We start from the raw sequence: 18,631 nt of genomic DNA on the forward strand, positions 1-18,631 counted from the left end.
ATAAAATATGTTTTCAATCAATCAATGAATCCCTACGCATTTTTACATGGAATACAACTGAGATTGTGGGTAGAATGAATGAGTGAACGTTTAACGACACTCCAGCACGAAAAATGCACCGGTTATTGGGTGTGATGGAAATACATGGTGAAAAGGTAAATATGTACTACCCAATCCAGTGGCGGATCCAGAAAATCCATTTGGGGGGGGGGGGGGGGGTCAATGACATGAGGCGGAATGCCAATGGAACTTTGGGGAGGTTTGGAGGGGATCGTACAAAAAAATGAAAAATTATAATAAAATTATAACTGTCGCAAAATGTAGGGGGGCGGGCCCCTGTCCCCCCCCCCCCCCCCCCAGATCCGCCTCTGCAATCTATGCAAAAGTCTAAATGACAGATCCCTTGCTGCTTTTTGTGACATTAGTGGATTTCCTTTCTATATATCTAGACGAATTAAGTGTCAAAGTTAAAGTTTGTTTTGTTTAACGACACCACTAGAGCACATTGATTTATTAATCATCGCTTATTGGATGTCAAACATTTAGTAATTCTGACATATAGTCTAAGAGAGAAAAACCGCTATGTGTTTTAATTAGTAGACAGACAGGATAGCACACACCACGGCCTTTGATAAGTGTCGAAGTGACCACATTCTATGTGGGACACCAAACAGCAGTAACTGTGCTGAGGTGTCATTAAACAAATTTCCAAATCCTTTCGTCTTCTTTTTCCATTCTCTTTTTGTTGAAGTCGACACGTATTTGGGTAGAACGTCAATCTGATTAAAATGAGCTCTACTGGTCTACCAGTATATCTAACATCATTGCGTGGACTCCCATGTAATAGTAATTAACCAGTGGAGCTAATTTTAACTAGATTGGGTATAACGTTATATTTCAGTCAACTTCTTATGTTCAGCCACACCCCAGTCCTTGTATGTTTCGGGCGGGGATCTAGCTCGGTTGAGCGCTTGTCTGGGGTGCTTGCGTCGCAGGATCGAACCACGTCAGTGGATCCATTCAACTGCTTGGGTTTGTCTTTTTCCAACCAGTGCACCACAACTGGTATTTGTTTTCCTGTCTGTGTGAAAGTACATATAAAAGATCCCTTGCTGCATTAGAAAAAAACGTAGTGGGTTTTCTCTGATGACTACGAGTCAGAATTACCAAATGTTTGGCATCCAATAGCCGATGATTAATTAATCAATGTTCTCTAGTGGTGTCGTTAAACAAACAAAAAAATGTTTGTATGTTCGGTGTTTTAGGTGGGTAGAGTCGTACTAATTGGTGAATGGGACGCCAGTCACTTCTGGAAGCACTAAGTCTTCTAACCACCTTCTATATATCAACCGTCTTGTCTTATCTTAGTCTGCTTTTTTTCACATACAGTCAAACCTTTCTTTAAAGACCATAAGCCTACGAGACGGGGGGGGGGGGGCGGGGGCGGGGAGGGGCATGGTGACAAATGCCACCCTAGTGCTAGAACAAAACCTCAAATTCGAGCAAAAATGATACAGATATTCGGGCAAAATGTGCAAACCTGAGACCTTTTTACAATGTATTTCCATCATTCTACCGTCAAAATTAGTTGTAATCCATGTAAAAATGTGTAGTGATTCGTTTGCAACCCTATATAGCTGTTTGGTAATAATGCTAATATGAATAAATGTTGTTATGTTGGCATTGTCGTTTAAATCGCGCAAAAGCAAGTCTGCCCCCCACCCCCCCCCCCACCCCACCCCCCCACCACCCTACAAAAACGGGGGCCCGTACGTCCATGTTAATGACTACCTTACACGACAAAATGTGTAGCTCGTTAGTAAGTAATACTTTATACTGAGGGTAAATACACACATATATCCCAAAAATAACCTGAATAGGTTATAACATTCAGGTTGTATTAAAAGGGGCTATGTTTATGCAGGTTTAATTGTACCTTTACACTTTTTCTGTTGTAAATGAATTTCTACACTGCACGACACGACAGACGGCACGTTTGTGACTACGACTTTCATTGTCTAGTATAATGGGATAATTTTAATACAATTTGTCGGTAAAATATTTTGGAAATTAAATACTTTCGGCAAATTTTTTTTAAATAAAATTTCTTTATAGTGTTTGCAAATAAATTATCGCATTTGGTGGAAAAATAAAAGACCAAATACCACCCGACCCCAACAAAAAGCATGTGCTTAACTCCTTTAGCATCAGAACTTGGGGAGGAAGCCTCGTCAAATGTTGTTGAATTAAAGGCACAGACCCTAGTTTCAACCCGTAAAAATGGATACTAAGTTTGGTTAAGGTACAAACCTGTAACTCATTTGGATAATGTTACAAGAGAGTGAAACAAGAGTCTGTGACGTTGAAATGGTGAAATATCGTTAAAAATAGACTAAAACTCGACTCTTTAACTGTTACTTCTCAGACGCACGTGCGGTTTTAAAAATATAAAAAATGCATTTTGTGGTATATGTATTAGAAACACCAGGATGACCAGAAAAACTTCGGTTGTTCGGAAATGGATAATCTAAACAATAAAATATAAGTAAAGTTTTATTTCAGTGATCATAAACGGCTTTAATAGTGAAAAATATGCCTTAGTGTTTAAAAACTAGGGTCTGTCTGTTTAATATATTGCAAGCAAGACATTGTTATTATTTGTTGTTAACTTGCTTTTAAGGGGTCGGGTTGACTCGCCCCACTTCAGAGTGCGCTTTACCCCACAGGTACATCCCAACCACATTTCATAAAGTTGACAAACTAATGACAGAATTATACTGATTAAATGACTTGAAATATACATTTAAACACAAATAGAAAATTGTGAATTCGTAAAATTGGACTACTCCCATTTTGGAAAATAGTGGAAATAACCATTTCTGGTTGTCAGGAATACAGGACAGGGGACGTTAGTAGGCCATTTATATTACCTTTAACTAGAAATATTTCACAATGTTGAGAAGCGGAACATGTTCCTTTAAGATATTTGCCAGGGTCAGTGAAGATAGTTGATGAAATCTAGGTGAAACAGCCGGTCTGTCACACAGTGTTAAAAATAGACCGCTCGTCGCCATTTCCACCGAGTGCAGATACCTTCTGAAGCGTTGACGTTTAGAGTGAAATCATGTTCGGTGTTGTTGTCGCTGCTGCTGCTGCTGCTGTTGTCGCGTGTACCGTAGTCGTTGTCAGCGGGCAGGATTGTATCCCTGGAGATAACTGTAAACTGCCGAACTGCCGTTGCTCCAACGACCCAGATATTCCAGGTATTGTAGACGGTAATGGCATTAAAGAAAGCTGTACCAAAAGCCATTGACACAGATTGGTATAGCGTCCGAAGCTTTGGGACATGGGGAATTGGTATCAATTGTTGGCATCTTCCAACGCCTTTGTTGTTCTTACTGTGTGTTTCTTTTGTTTAACGACATCGCGAGAGGACAGTGGTTTATTGAATGTCAAACATCTAGTAATTTTGATATATAGTCTTAGAGAGGAAACCCGCTACATTTGTCCATTTGATATGCCATTTGATATGCCAGTCGTGGTGCACTAGCTGGAACGAGAAATAGTCGAATGGGTCCACCGACGGGGGTCGATCCCAAACCGACCGCGCATCAAGCGAGTGCTTTACCATTGGGCTACGTCCCGCTCTTGTTGTAACAGATACTTCTCCGAGATACGTGCGTTTTTAAAATATGATAAATGCATTTCGTGGTATTAGAAACACCAGTCGTATGGAAATCAATATCATTGCTACATATCGTTACCATCTTCATCAACATCCTAATCATTACACCTTTCAGGGAAGCTGTCAAGGGCTGGTGATCTTTGAGTAAAATGTCATCATCATCATCGCTATCATCATCTTCGTCTTCATCACCATCAACATTGTCTTCATTATAAAGATGGCATCAATACATCGCGATACCTTCTACATCATCATCATCGCTATCATCATCTTCGTCTTCGTCACCATCAACATTGTCTTCATTATAAAGATGGCATCAATACACCATCAACATTGTCTTCATTGTAAAGATGGCATCAATACATCTCGATACCCTCTACATCATCATCATCGCTATTATCATCTTCGTCTTCATCACCATCAACATTGTCTTCATTGTAAAGATGGCATCAATACACCATCAACATTGTCTTCATTGTAAAGATGGCATCAATACATCTCGATACCTTCTACATCATCATCATCGCTATCATCATCTTCGTCTTCATCACCATCAACATTGTCTTCATTATAAAGATGGCATCAATACATCATCAACATTGTCTTCATTGTAAAGATGGCATCAATACATCTCGATACCTTCTACATCATCATCATCGCTATCATCATCTTCGTCTTCGTCACCATCAACATTGTCTTCATTGTAAAGATGGCATCAATACATCGCGATACCTTCTACATCATCATCATCGCTATCATCATCTTCGTCTTCGTCACCATCAACATTGTCTTCATTGTAAAGATGGCATCAATACATCGCGATACCTTCTACATCATCATCATCGCTATCATCATCTTCGTCTTCGTCACCATCAACACTGTCTTCATTGTAAAGATGGCATCAATACATCGCGATACCTTCTACATCATCATCATCGCTATCATCATCTTCGTCTTCATCACCATCAACATTGTCTTCATTGTAAAGATGGCATCAATACATCGCGATACCTTCTACATCATCATCATCGCTATTATCAACTTCGTCTTCATCACCATCAACATTGTCTTCATTGTAAAGATGGCATCAATACATCGCGATACCTTCTACATCATCATCATCGCTATCATCATCTTCGTCTTCATCACCATCAACATTGTCTTCATTGTAAAGATGGCATCAATACATCTCGATACCTTCTACATCATCATCATCGCTATCATCATCTTCGTCTTCATCACCATCAACATTGTCTTCATTGTAAAGATGGCATCAATACATATCGATACCTTCTACATCATCATCATCGCTATCATCATCTTCGTCTTCATCACCATCAACATTGTCTTCATTGTAAAGATGGCATCAATACATCTCGATACCTTCTACATCATCATCATCGCTATCATCATCTTCGTCTTCATCACCATCAACATTGTCTTCATTGTTGATCCTGTCCTGGACGGAGAAGCCAGCGAAAGCCGTGGTATATGCTATCATATCTGTGGGATAGTGCATATAAAATATCTCTTCCTACTAGTTGAAAAATCTTATCTTGGACGGCAGAGCCGGCATAAGTTGACACCCACGCCCATGACAAGCATGCGTTACAACAACTGGCTCAAAATGTACGTTATACCCTATGACATGACCTGACCTGACATAATGGGAAAATGTAGCGTGTTTCATCTCTACGACAATATGTTAGAATTACCAAATGTTTGACATCCAGTAGCCGATCGTTGATTAACAAATCAATGTGCTCTAGAGGTGTCGTTAAATAAAACAAACTTTAACTTTTATTACACATTCTAGGAAAGCTGCCTCAGTGTTGGTGACATTTGAAATCATCGTTGTCATCATCATCATCATCATCATATTCATCATCATCATTATCTTATTCATTACCATCATCACCATCATCATCATTATATTCGTCGTTAACATCATCGTCATCATGGCATCAATAATATTGCTACATATCGTTACCATCTTCATCATCCTAATCATTACACTTTGTAGGGATTCTGTCACCATCAAAATTATCTTCATCGTCAGCATTATCGTAAAGATGGCACCAGTACGTCTCGTTACCATCTTCAATATTATTCTAATCATTACACATTGTAGGGAAGCTGCCCCGGTCGGACACCCCTCAGATGGTGCTGGTGACCTGTACATCTCGTTAATTTCTTCTCTATCATCCTAATCATTACACATTGTAAGGAAGCTGACCTGGTCGGACACCCCTCAGATGATGCTGGTGACCTGTACATCTCGTTACCTTCTCCATCATTCTAATCATTACACATTGTAGGGAAGCTGCCCTGGTCGGACACCCCTCAGATGGTGTTCGTGACCAGTACATCTCGTTACCTTCTTCTCCATCATTCTAATCATTACACACTGTAGGGAAGCTGCCCAGGTCAGACACCCCTCAGATGATGCTGGTGACCTGTACATCTCGTTACCTTCTCCATCATTCTAATCATTACACATTGTAGGGAAGCTGCCCTGGTCGGACACCCATCAGATGGTGCTGGTGGCCAGTACATCTCGTTACCTTCTCCATCATTCTAATCATTACACATTGTAGGGAAGCTGCCTCGGTCGGACACCACTCAGATGGTGTTCGTGACCAGTACATCTGGTTACCTTCTTCTCCATCATTCTAATCATTACACACTGTAGGGAAGCTGCCCAGGTCAGACACCCCTCAGATGATGCTGGTGACCTGTACATCTCGTTACCTTCTCCATCATTCTAATCATTACACATTGTAGGGAAGCTGCCCTGGTCGGACACCCATCAGATGGTGCTGGTGGCCAGTACATCTCGTTACCTTCTCCATCATTCTAATCATTACACATTGTAGGGAAGCTGCCTCGGTCGGACACCCCTCAGATGGTGTTCGTGACCAGTACATCTCGTTACCTTCTTCTCCATCATTCTAATCATTACACACTGTAGGGAAGCTGCCCAGGTCAGACACCCCTCAGATGATGCTGGTGACCTGTACATCTCGTTACCTTCTTCTCCATCATTCTAATCATTACACACTGTAGGGAAGCTGCCCCGGTCGGACACCCCTCAGATGATGCTGGTGACCTGTACATCTCGTTACCTTCTCCATCATTCTAATCATTACACATTGTAGGGAAGCTGTCCCGGTCGGACACCCCTCAGATGGTGCTGGTGACGTTCGAGGAGGCTGTCAACGAGGACGACGTGCCGCTGTACGAGTCTATCTTCAAGCAGGGCAACCCGAATGGGTGTCCGCCACGTGGCACGTTCTTCGTGAAGCACAAGTCGACGGACTACGAGATCGTCAGGGCTCTCTTCGATAAGGGTCACGAGTTCGGGGCGGAGTCCATCAACGGAATCGTGCCCACCACCGAGGAGGAGTGGCGGAGGAATTTGAAGTGTAAGAATTTCATTAATTGTTTTGTTCTATTCTGCTTTTGTTTTGTTTTGTTCTGTTCTGCTTTTGTTTTGTTTTGCTCTGTTCTTGTTTTTGGGTTGTTGTTGTTTTTTGTTTTTGTTTTCTGCTTTTGTTTGGTTTGCTTTGGTTTGGTAGGTTCTCTTGGTGGGATGGGGTCTTCTTCTTTTTTTCTTCTTTTTTTGGTGGGGGATTGTTCTGTTGTGTTCAAGGGTTTTTTTTCTTTTCTTTTCTTTTCTTTTCTTTTTTGAAGTTGTTGTTTTTTGTTGTTGTTGTTTCGTTCTTGCTGGGGGGGTTTTGGGGGGTTTTGGGGGGTGTTGGGGGGGGTTGCATAGTTGGGGGGAATTTGTTTTATTGCTGGGGGGTTTTTTTGTTGTTTTTTTGTATGGAGTTATGAGTTTTTTCTGTTGTTGTTGTTGTTTGGGGTTTTTTGTGTTGTTGGGGGATGTTGATAGGGATATCTTTATTGGGTCTACGACTGGGTTCCCATTAAAAGAAACGTTCTTTGCTCTGCGTCAATCTGCGTCGGTATCCTAAAGTCATTTTATCATCAATCTTTAACAGACAGTCATTTTATCATCCATTTTTAACAGACAGTCATTTTATCATCCATCTTTAACAGACAGTCATTTTATCATCCAGTTTTAACAGACAGTCATTTTATCATCCATCTTTAACAGACAATGATTTTATCATCCATCTTTGACAGACAGTCATTTTATCATCCAGCTTTAACAGACAGTCATTTTATCATCCATCTTTGACAGACAGTAATTTTATCATCCATCTTTGACAGACAGTCATTTTATCATCCAGCTTTAACAGACAGTCATTTTATCATCCAGTTTTAACAGACAGTCATTTTATCATCCATCTTTAACAGACAATGATTTTATCATCCATCTTTGACAGACAGTCATTTTATCATCCAGCTTTAACAGACAGTCATTTTATCATCCATCTTTGACAGACAGTAATTTTATCATCCAGCTTTAACAGTCATTTTATCATCCAGCTTTAACAGACATTCATTTTATCATCCAGTTTAACAGACAGTAATTTTATCATCCATCTTTGACAGTCATTTTATCATCCAGCTTTAATAGACAGTCATTTTATTATCCAGCTTTATTTCTCGCTCCAGCCAGTGCACCACGACTGGTATATTAAAGGCCGTGGTATGTGTTGAATGGTGCATATAAAAGATCCCTTGCTGCTAATCGAAAAGAGGAGCCCATGAAGTGGCGACAGCGGGTTTCCTCTCTCAATATCTGTGTGGTCCTTAACCATATGTCCGACGCCATATAACCGTAAATAAAATGTGTTGAGTGCGTCGTTAAATAAAACTTTTCCTTCCTTCCTTCATCCATGTTTAACAGTCATTTTATCAGCTATCGTTAACGTTCACTTACTTTTCATATTATTTCTGACCGTATGACGCTTTCATACCTACGTATTTTCAGTCGTCAAGGACGAGCTGATAAAAGCCGGATTACCCGCAGAAGACATCCTCGGGGTGAGAGCGCCCAATCTCATGGCTGGGGGTCTGAAAGAGTTCGTTGCCCTGGGGGACAACAAGTTCCTGTACGATGCGTCGTGCATCACGTCCACCTTCATTGAACAAGGCAACACCAAGTGGCCGTACACCTACGACTTCGTTGATGACGTACCTAAGTGCAACATCGGCACGACGTTAGACGTGAAATTCCCAGGTTAGTTGGGTTTATATTGTAGACTTGCATCAGGGTCGCAAGGATGACTAGATAAAACAGGGTGGAAGGAGATCCAGTTAGCTTGGGTTGGAGTGGAGTTATAATAACACAAAATTATATATGTGTTCATTTACTGGGTCTTTGATGCCTAGAAAATATTCAATCTAATTTTTTTCTTAGTCTCTCTCTCTCTCTCTCTCTCTCTCTCTCCATTTCTACCTCCCTCCTCTCTCTCTCTCTCTCTCTCTCTCTCTCTCTCTCTCTCTCTCTCTCTCTCTCTCTCTCTCTCTCTCTCTCTCTCTCTCTCGCGTTAATGTAATCTTCATCTTCTATCTTTTTCTTCAATACATTAAAACAGTTATCTAAAATCATATTAAACAAATCATGTGTATATCAACCAACTATGAATACGACAGATCGCAAACACTGGGTAATACAGGTTGTTTTTTAACAGGACGAGATCTAGCAGTTTAGTCACTAGTCAGTAGAATGCTCTACTAAGATGCTAACGTCGTAGGATCGAACCATCTCAGTGGAGCCAATTATCTGATTGGGTTTATCCAGTATCAACCAGTGACCCACGACTGATATATCAAAGATCGTAGAATGTGCTGTCCTGTCTGTGGGGAAAGTGCATATAAATGGAATGCTAATGGAAAAATGTAGCGATTTCATCAAAGACTACGGATGAAAAATTACCATTTGTTTGACATCCAATAGTCAGTAAATCAATGTTCTCTAGTGGTGTCGTTAATCAAAACAAACATTTAAGTTTTAACCTTATTTGAAGCTGGGCTAAGTTCAAATGTTTCGTCTTTTCTAGGAAAATGGCAGTTTTTGATACCTGTACTGAACTACAAAAACAGCACGTGCGCCGTGCCCCAGGGCTGTACTACCGTCCTGACCCAGAGGGACGCTTTTGATATGTTCTTTGATAAGTAAGTACAACAGTAGCTACGTGTACGTGTAGCATAAAGCGCAAACTCCATTTGTCCGTTATGCGTATGTGTATACATAATCCACTGTATGTTAAATTGCATTTTATTATTGTGTACATAAGGTGAGACTTTAAAAAAAAAAAAATTAATCTGTCTGTCTGTCCGTAATGCGTAATTCGTATTAATCTAGTGGCGGGACGTACCCCAGTGGTAAAGCACTCGCTTGATGTGCGGTCGGTCTAGGATCGATAGCCGTCGGTGAGCTCATTGGGCTATTTCTCGTCGCAGCCAGTGCACCACGACTGGTATACCAAAGGCGAGTTGTAAGATAAATGGTATCCAACGGACACGAATGTAGTATCCTATTTCTTACGTATCTTCAGAAAATAGTTTTAAAATAAATTTAAACGCCTTTTCCAACTAAAACCTATGTACCCCTAGTCAATTTCAGTTTAACTTTTTTTCATTGGATGGTATGGCATTGATGACCTGGTCATCACCTAGGAGTAGCCATTCGTATGTCTTTAAAATGTTTTCGCACGGGTATGTAAGAAAATGTGTTTAAAAGTGATGAGTACCTTTAAAGATGCAATTGTGCATGCACGTTTCTTTGGCATTATCTCTCTCTCTCTCTCTCTCTCTCTCTCTCTCTCTCTCTCTCTCTCTCTCTCTCTCTCTCTCTCTGTCTCTCTCTCTCTCTTTAAAATGTTAAATCCTAGACGATGCCTTTACCTAACTGTTCTTTGTTATTCCAGTTTCTCTAAACACTACGAGGGCACGAGAGCGCCGTTCGTGCTGGTCATTTCCGCGGACTTCGTCAAAACCGATTTCAAGTTGGCCGGTCTCACGCAGTTTCTCGAGTACGTCAGAGCAGCTTTTGAGGTCAGTTACCATGGATACGCAATAACGTATTAATTTTATCTAATCAAAGTGTCGCATTTGGCAAGAAATGTCTATTATTAAGTCTGCGGAAGATTTCTTTTCTTATAAACTAGATCAAATATCCAAATCCCTTGTTAAAATGTTCCAATACGTACAGAATTTAAAAAGTGAAGTTTGAGCTACTAGAAGCATTAGAACGACCAAAAACACATTCGATAGACAGACACTGATGTTTATTATTATTATCTCTTTTTTTATTAACACAATTAAATGTTTATGGGAAATTGTAGAAAAATATTAAGTAGAGTAGGTCGGCTATTTTTTTTAGAAAAGTAATATGTAATTATATGATATTAAACGAGCTTCCATTTCGTATCATATTTTTGTCTCGAGTGAAATAATGTTCACTTGTCACGAACTTTAGCGAGTTACAATGGAAATTATTTCACGAGGAACATAAACATGATACGAAATGGTAGCGAGTTTAATATCCTATTTATTACCCACAATCGATCTTGTGTATTTCTCAGCTCGTTTGGTTGACGTTCATGTAAGGTTGTTGTGCGCCAATCGATGATTTGGGGTTCTAGTGCGATATTTTTGGTGGGATACTTTGATATGTACCAAGATATTTTTAACCATATGGGTAATAATATGTAATTTTAGTCCTTAAAGAGACTGTTATATAGATATAGATAACCTTTCTGAAATGGTGCCAAATATGAGAAACTAGCAATATAGGTTTTAAAAGTGAATGATTCCTTGAATTACTAATAACAGTAAAATGGTTGTGGGGTTTTTGCATGTAAACATTACTTTCCTTTGGTGGGATGTATTCCAGTGGTAAAGCGTTCGCCTGATGGGCGATCGGTTTGGGATCGGTCCCCGTCGGTGGTCAATTGGGCTATTGTTCGTTCCAGCTAGTGCACCGCGACTGGTATATCAAAGGCCGTGGTATGTGTTATCCTGTCTGCGGGATTATGCATATGAAAGATCCCTTGCTACTAATGGGAAAATGTAGCGGGTTTCCTCTCTATGACTGTGTTAAAATGACCATATGCTTGACATCCAATAGCCAATGATTAATAAATCAACGTGCTCTAGTGGTGTTATTTAACAAAACAAACTTTATTTTCATTTCTTTCGTACATTTTCAGGACACGTGGGTGGTGACGGCTCGCCAAGCCCTGCAGTGGGTTCAAGACCCTACTTCCAATGCCAACATCACGGATTTCGGTCCCTGGAAGTGTTAATCCTTGTTGTGACGCTATATATATATGAGCTTGAACAGACTGTTTTATTGCATTCGGGAGAAAGAACATGAGATAAAGTGTAGACATAAATATACGAGAGATTGTCAAGATTTGAAAATTATTATTTACTCATAATAAAAATCATGTTAATTCGTCTACTAAATGTGAGTTTTTGTGGTATTTACGGTATGGTACTTAAAATTTGCCGTGAAGTTGTGTATGTGCGTATTTAAGCGGTAGTTTGTGCCTCCCCCTACCCCTATTCCCCTTTTGCTTTGTACTTATACAGAACCACATGCCAATTGATTTCTCATGTTGTTTTTGCACACGTTTACAGTGCGCAAGAATAGTATTAAGTACTACGAGACCGCGTAAAGGTTGCGCACTACAAACGAGTGCAATAAATAGCACGGGAGAATTTGTATTACACATATGCTCAATAAAATAGGTTGTCTTATTGTACGGTCAGAATGTTCATGGTTACTTTAGTAAGATTAAATGGATGTGTAATGTAATAACCCTTTAAAACGGGTCTGTTTTGGAAAATATTATATATGTGTATAATAATTCGCATAGTTGCTGCTACAGTGAAACCCCTCTAAACCGGACACCCTTAATACCAATTAAAATGTCCGGTTTTAAGAGGTATCCGATTTAGAGAGGTTAAGTTCTGTATTGATTTTTAAAAAAGGACCGTGAAAAAATGTCTGTTTTGGAGGGAATTCCGGTTTAGAGAGGGTCCGATTTTGAAAGGTTTCACTGTATTACCAAATGGATGGTCGTCTGACGATATTTGATCCCACCACCTATTGAAGCCCAAGTCGTGATGTAACCACTAGACATACTCTTGACAAAGATTAAACCAAAGTGTTATCAGCGTTGGCTATACACTCGATCCTCATTATGCAACCACCTGTGTTAAACAGTCATTTGACTCTTCCTTTAAAAGCTAGGGTTTAAGCTCTGGCTCGACAAATCGCCAAATGCGAGCTAAAGTTCAAATCTGCGGTGTATTTCATTACCAATTCTAAAAAATTAAAACCAAAAGTCTTTGTCTAAAACCATCCACTTTAAAAAAAACACAGCACGAAGTTAAAATTTGACGTTTCGTCTGTATAATACAGACTTTTTCAACAAAAAACCCAGACAAATGGAAAATGGCTTATCGTTTGTTTAAAGATACACCGCCATTTTTGCCGACTAAATTATATATATGTGTCTACAGATTTTCTGACATTGGCGCGCAAATATGATTTTATTGGGGGTGGGAGTGGGGGGTGGGGGTGGGCATCAACACTGTCTACGAGTCTTATCTATTATATAGGCGATATATAGACACAAAAGGTGGTAAGGAAAACAGTGGTGAGACCGAAAGGCATAGCCTCCAGCTGTTTGGGAATGATAAGGTGAGGTACTTTACTTACTTTCCCTTATCTATGTAGTGAGCCCATTGGGATATTTTTTACTCCAGCTAGTGCATCACGACTGGTATATCAAAGGCCGTGATATGTGCTATCCTGTCTATGGAATGGTGCATATAAAAGATCCATTGCTGCTAATCGAAACGAGTAGTCCATGAAGTAGCGACAACGGGTTTCCTGTCTCAATATCTGTGTGGTCCTTAACCATATGTCTTGACGTCATATAACCGTAAATAAAATGTGTGGAGTGCGTCTTTAAATAAAACATTTCCTTCCTTCCTTATCTACATGTGTATGTAAGATTCTTTTCAACAACGTCCACCTTGGGCCCACTTTTACATATGATGTATCGTAAAATAAAGGTTTTACTGTACCATTTATAGAAAACAAGTTAGAATGTGGGAATAGCCGGTGTCGTGAAATATGTCTCTCCACCCCCCCCCCCCCCCCCCCCCCCCCCCCAAAAAAAAAAATCGACCGGCGATTCTAAAATCGCCCCATCCTCCAAAAATACTCAAAATCGATCGAGATATTACATATTCCCCACTAAAAGGTACACTTAAAAACTGTATTTTCGAGGTACGTTCAAGTCTGGGGGAGAGGTGATAGATGTGTAAAACAATACGGCATCTGTCGGGCATAGATCCTAATACATTTTGCACCGCAGGAAGATGCTCTACCTATTTATTTTATTGGGGTTTTTTATACTATCGTTCGTTAGGAATTTAGGAATTATTTGACTGGATCCTACCATTTGCAATATAAGCACCGAGTAAAACCACGGACGTTCGGGTCCCGGTTGGAGTTTTTGGTTGTTTATGTTATGCAATTTTATTAACATGCATCTATCCAAAAATGGTAGAACAACTCGTTGGAACGAGTCATACACTGTGTTGTCCTATACATAGTATATACGAAGAAGGAAATGTTTTATTTAACGAAGCACTCAACACATTTTATTTACGGTTATATGGCGTCGGACATATGGTTAAGGACCACACAGATATTGAGAGAGAAAACCGGCTGTCGTCACTTCATGGGCTACTCTTTTCGATTAGCAGCAAGGAATCTTTTATATGCATCATCCCACAGACAGGATAACAGATACCACGGCCTTTGATATACCAGTCGTGGTGCACTGGCTGGAGCGAGAAATATCCCAATGGGCCCACCGACGTGGATCGATCCCAGACCGCCCGCGCATCAAGCTAACGCTTTACCACTAGGCTATGTCCCGCCCCTCAATATATACGACAACACTGGATATGAATCGTTCCTTCCAGTGGTACTAACTAAACACACACAAAAACACAATCAGGACCCGAACTCCCGAAAGTAAAACCAGTTCATTGAATAACAAGTATTTTTAGATAAATTGTTTATTACCAAAATAGGTCACACCAAATAACATATTATGTTTGCTTCCATTACGCTTACGTCCAGGACAAACAGTTCCTACAAATACAAGAAAAACAACATATAGTAAACGTTTTTCAATCTAGTCATACTTTGAGTCATGAACAGAAACATGCGCAAACAATGCGTTAAAATAGGTCACACGAAAGCTTGCGCATGTTTAATTATTTTTAAAATTCAATAAATAAACAATATAATATATAATTATCTGTAAAAATATATTCTTAAATAAGCAGGTTATAGTTAATAACCCTCCCCACTCTCTCTCTCTCTCTCTCTCTCTCTCTCTCTCTCTCTCTCTCTCTCTCTCTCTCTCTCTCTCTCTCTCTCTCTCTCTCTCTCTCTCTCTCTCGCTGTCTGTCAAAATGACCCATGTTTCACATCCAATAGCCGATGATTAATAAAATTAATGTGTTTTAGTGGTGTGAAACAAAACAAACAGAAGCTTCAATCAAAGAACTGTTCAAGCACGCTAGCCGTGGACACGTTCTCTGACTTTGCCAGAGGGATATTTCCACGACACCAGGTTTGAGTTCAGCCAGATAGAGCAAAAAACGTCCGCAGGACTGGTTTATGTGCTCCATGGTAAACCAAATGCTCACGTCGGGAACCAATCAAATAATCTGTGAACGTTACCAAACGTTACCTGGATAAACTTGGGACTGCAGTATTGTAACTGTCGATTATGTTACGAATGAGTGTAAAATTTAACGGACGAAATGTCACCAGAACAAAAAGTTTACAGAAAAAAGGTCATAAGAACACAAAGTGGCTTTGGATCATGTCAGATCTACAAACGTGAAGCAGGCTGTATGAACAGTAAGATATACATTTCAGTCAGACTGTGTATTCACCGAGCGGGACCTACCTTCAGCAAAACGTCTGTTTAATGTCCGGATACAAAGTTGTTGCCTCCACCAAATCCTGCACCTCTCCATGCGGCGTCGTTTCCACCGACGATCGCTCCTCCTCCGAGACCAATTCCAAGAACACCGCCATTGCCGCCTACGATGCCATGACCTACATTGCCGCCTCCGACGCCATGACCTACATTTCCGTCAACGAATCCGATATTTCCGCCACCGAGTCCAGCACCCCTCCAGGCAGCATCGTTTCCACCAATGAATCCGCCACCGTTGTCAAAACCGACAGCGCCACCAAATCCAACTCCAGATCCATGTCCTCCATTGCCGTGAGCAAATCTATTTCCAGATACAAATACGACTCTATTGCCGCCGCCAACTCCATGGCCTATATTGCCGCCTCCAACTCCATGGCCTATATTGCCGCCACTAACTCCATGGCCTATATTGCCGCCCACAACTCCATGGCCTACATTGCCGCGACCAAATCCACCACCGCCAATGATTCCGATACTTCCGCCACCGAGTCCAGCACCCCTCCAGACAGCATCGTTTCCACCAATGAATACGCCACCGTTGCCAAAACCGACAGCGCCACCAACTCCAACTCCAGATCCATGTCCTCCATTGCCGTGAGCAAATCTATTTCCAGATACAAATCCGACTCCATTGCCGCCGCCAACTCCATGGCCTAGATTGCCGCCACCAACTCCATGGCCTACATTGCCGCCACCAAATCCACCGCCGCCAATGATCCCGATATTTCCGCCTCTGAATCCAGCGCCCCTCCAAGCAGCATCGTTTCCTACAACGAATCCGCCTCCATTGAAATTGTTGTTGACGAACCCAGATCCTCTGTTATTGAAACGTCTGCCGCCCCCGGCGTTGTTCCAAGCGAAGGCAGAACAACAACAGAGAGCGACAACAGCTACAGAAAACAGTCTGAAAAAACAAAACAACAAAAACCTGTTTAAGAAAGTGCGATCTTAAAGGTACTTAGCCCTCAAAACGAAGGTCTTTTTATTTCTTAATTTTTTTCGAGAAAATTGACGATAGTTTTTGTTAATCTATATCACCAGTTATACACCAAAATAATATAAAATTATGAGCGTGTTTAATAGAACCCATAATGGAAGGGTCCGTAGCCATGACTCACTGTCGTGTCTATAAAGGAAGGCTGTTCTTCACCAAGATGAGAAGCGGTCAGGCCCTTTATAAGGGCCCTATGGGCAACCTAGGGAGACACCACAGCATCGTAAAGGTCTAAAATTAACGAGCTACTCACTAATATTCACTAGATTCACTAATATCAAAACCTATATTAGCTCGGCCATTTACCTTTCGACCGACCGTTCACAATTGCGCCAAATTCCCTCAATCAAAATTGCGCACCCTTTTCTCTTTGGCATTTAACTGCTCCATTCAAATTCCATAGCACCACCACCACCCCCACCCGCCTGCAGGCGGTCCCTCCTCTCCCCCCCCCCCCCCCACCTTTCCAAAGGCCGGCTCTTGTGCCCATGACAGGCGTGCGCTACAAAAGCTTGTTCTGAATGTGCACGTAAAACCCTATGACATGACATGACATGACACCAAGATGTATGGTTCCAACTTAGTATGTAGGAGGACTGCCGCTTTATGGCAATTCATGCGCACAAAACCGTTGTTCAGCTTCGTTAAACAATGACACGTGTGAATGAATGAATGAATGAATGAATGAATGTTTAACGACACCCTAGCACGAAAAATACATCGGCTATTGGGTGTCAAACTATGGTAATGCAAATAAATAAAGTGATGATCAACATCAATATAAAAATTCAAGGTTTTACTAAAACAGTGTAAAGAACTGTGCAAAAACACAAATATCACAGAATTTTACGGATACTGAATTTTACTCAAAACTTCAATTTTGTATGCAATCACGGATGTTAAAGTTTAAAGTCTGGTTTTGTTTAACGACACCACTAGAGCACATCGGCTATTGGATCTCAAACATTCTTTAATTTTTGACTCGTGCTCTAACAGGAAAGCCAGTAAAATGTTTTGTTAGCAGCAAATAATATTTTATGTATTTTGCCACAGTAAGGACACATGGATCTACATACAGTAATATTTTATGTATTTTGCCACAGTAAGGACACACGGATCTGCATACAGTAATATTTTATGTATTTTGCCACAGTAAGGACACACGGATCTGCATACAGTAATATTTTATGTATTTTGCCACAGTAAGGACACACGGATCTGCATACAGTAATATTTTATGTATTTTGCCACAGTAAGGACACACGGATCTGCATACAGTAATATTTTATGTATTTTGCCACAGTAAGGACACACGGATCTGCATACAGTAATATTTTATGTATTTTTCCACAGTAAGGACACACGGATCTGCATACAGTAATATTTTATGTATGTTTCCACAGTAAGGACACACGGATCTGCATACAGTAATAATTTATGTATTTTTCCACAGTAAGGACACACGGATCTGCATACAGTAATATTTTATACACTGAACTATAGGTTTTTGCAGAACATTGCTCAAACTATTTTGAAGACGAAGTATATTTAAAGCACCCAAGGGACTGTATATTCATTCATTCATTCATTCATTCATTCATAGTCAACACATTCATGGAAAAACATTAGCCACATGGGTTTTGCGTCCAGGCCAGTTGGGTAGTGGTTACTGGGAGAGTTATTAGTGTAGTAGGCTTGCCACCTCCACATTGAGACCTTGAAACTCGCTCTGGGTGGAAAACCGTACCGAGGTGCGAACTTAGTACCTATCGGCTTTCATGCCAATAGCTTATCCTAAACATCACCTAGGCTGGTCACTGGAACACGAGCCTGGTGGTAGCTGAGAGATAGAGAAACAATCAGTACCGTACATATTCTAAGATACGGTCGATCTTCAAGAGTTAAATATTGTTTTATTGAACGACACCTCTGGAGCATATTGATTTATTCATCACCGACTGGATAGAACGATTTAGTATATAAATCTGG

The 18,631-nt window shown here is 40.6% G+C and overlaps 2 protein-coding genes across 2 annotated transcripts; one reads left to right on the forward strand and one right to left on the reverse strand.

The window, feature by feature from the left end:
* Positions 1 to 3,099: 3,099 nt before the first annotated feature.
* Positions 3,100 to 12,073, forward strand: LOC121386962 (chitin deacetylase 1-like). The gene is made up of 6 exons (XM_041518015.1): positions 3,100 to 3,263; positions 6,844 to 7,110; positions 8,589 to 8,837; positions 9,661 to 9,775; positions 10,531 to 10,657; positions 11,815 to 12,073. The coding sequence occupies exons 1-6, from the start codon at positions 3,125 to 3,127 to the stop codon at positions 11,908 to 11,910; spliced, it is 993 nt and encodes a 330-aa protein (XP_041373949.1). The 5' UTR covers positions 3,100 to 3,124; the 3' UTR covers positions 11,911 to 12,073.
* A 3,560-nt stretch (positions 12,074 to 15,633) lies between these two features.
* On the reverse strand, positions 15,634 to 18,515 carry LOC121386102 (glycine-rich cell wall structural protein-like). Its single transcript, XM_041516900.1, has 2 exons — positions 18,448 to 18,515; positions 15,634 to 16,552 (listed from the first exon to the last, which is right to left on the reverse strand). Exons 1-2 carry the CDS (start codon positions 18,513 to 18,515, stop codon positions 15,634 to 15,636), a joined length of 987 nt encoding a protein of 328 aa, XP_041372834.1.
* Positions 18,516 to 18,631: the final 116 nt, after the last annotated feature.

The sequence above is a fragment of the Gigantopelta aegis genome, chromosome 12 (assembly GCF_016097555.1).
Source record: "Gigantopelta aegis isolate Gae_Host chromosome 12, Gae_host_genome, whole genome shotgun sequence".
NCBI classification, from domain to species: domain Eukaryota; kingdom Metazoa; phylum Mollusca; class Gastropoda; order Neomphalida; family Peltospiridae; genus Gigantopelta; species Gigantopelta aegis.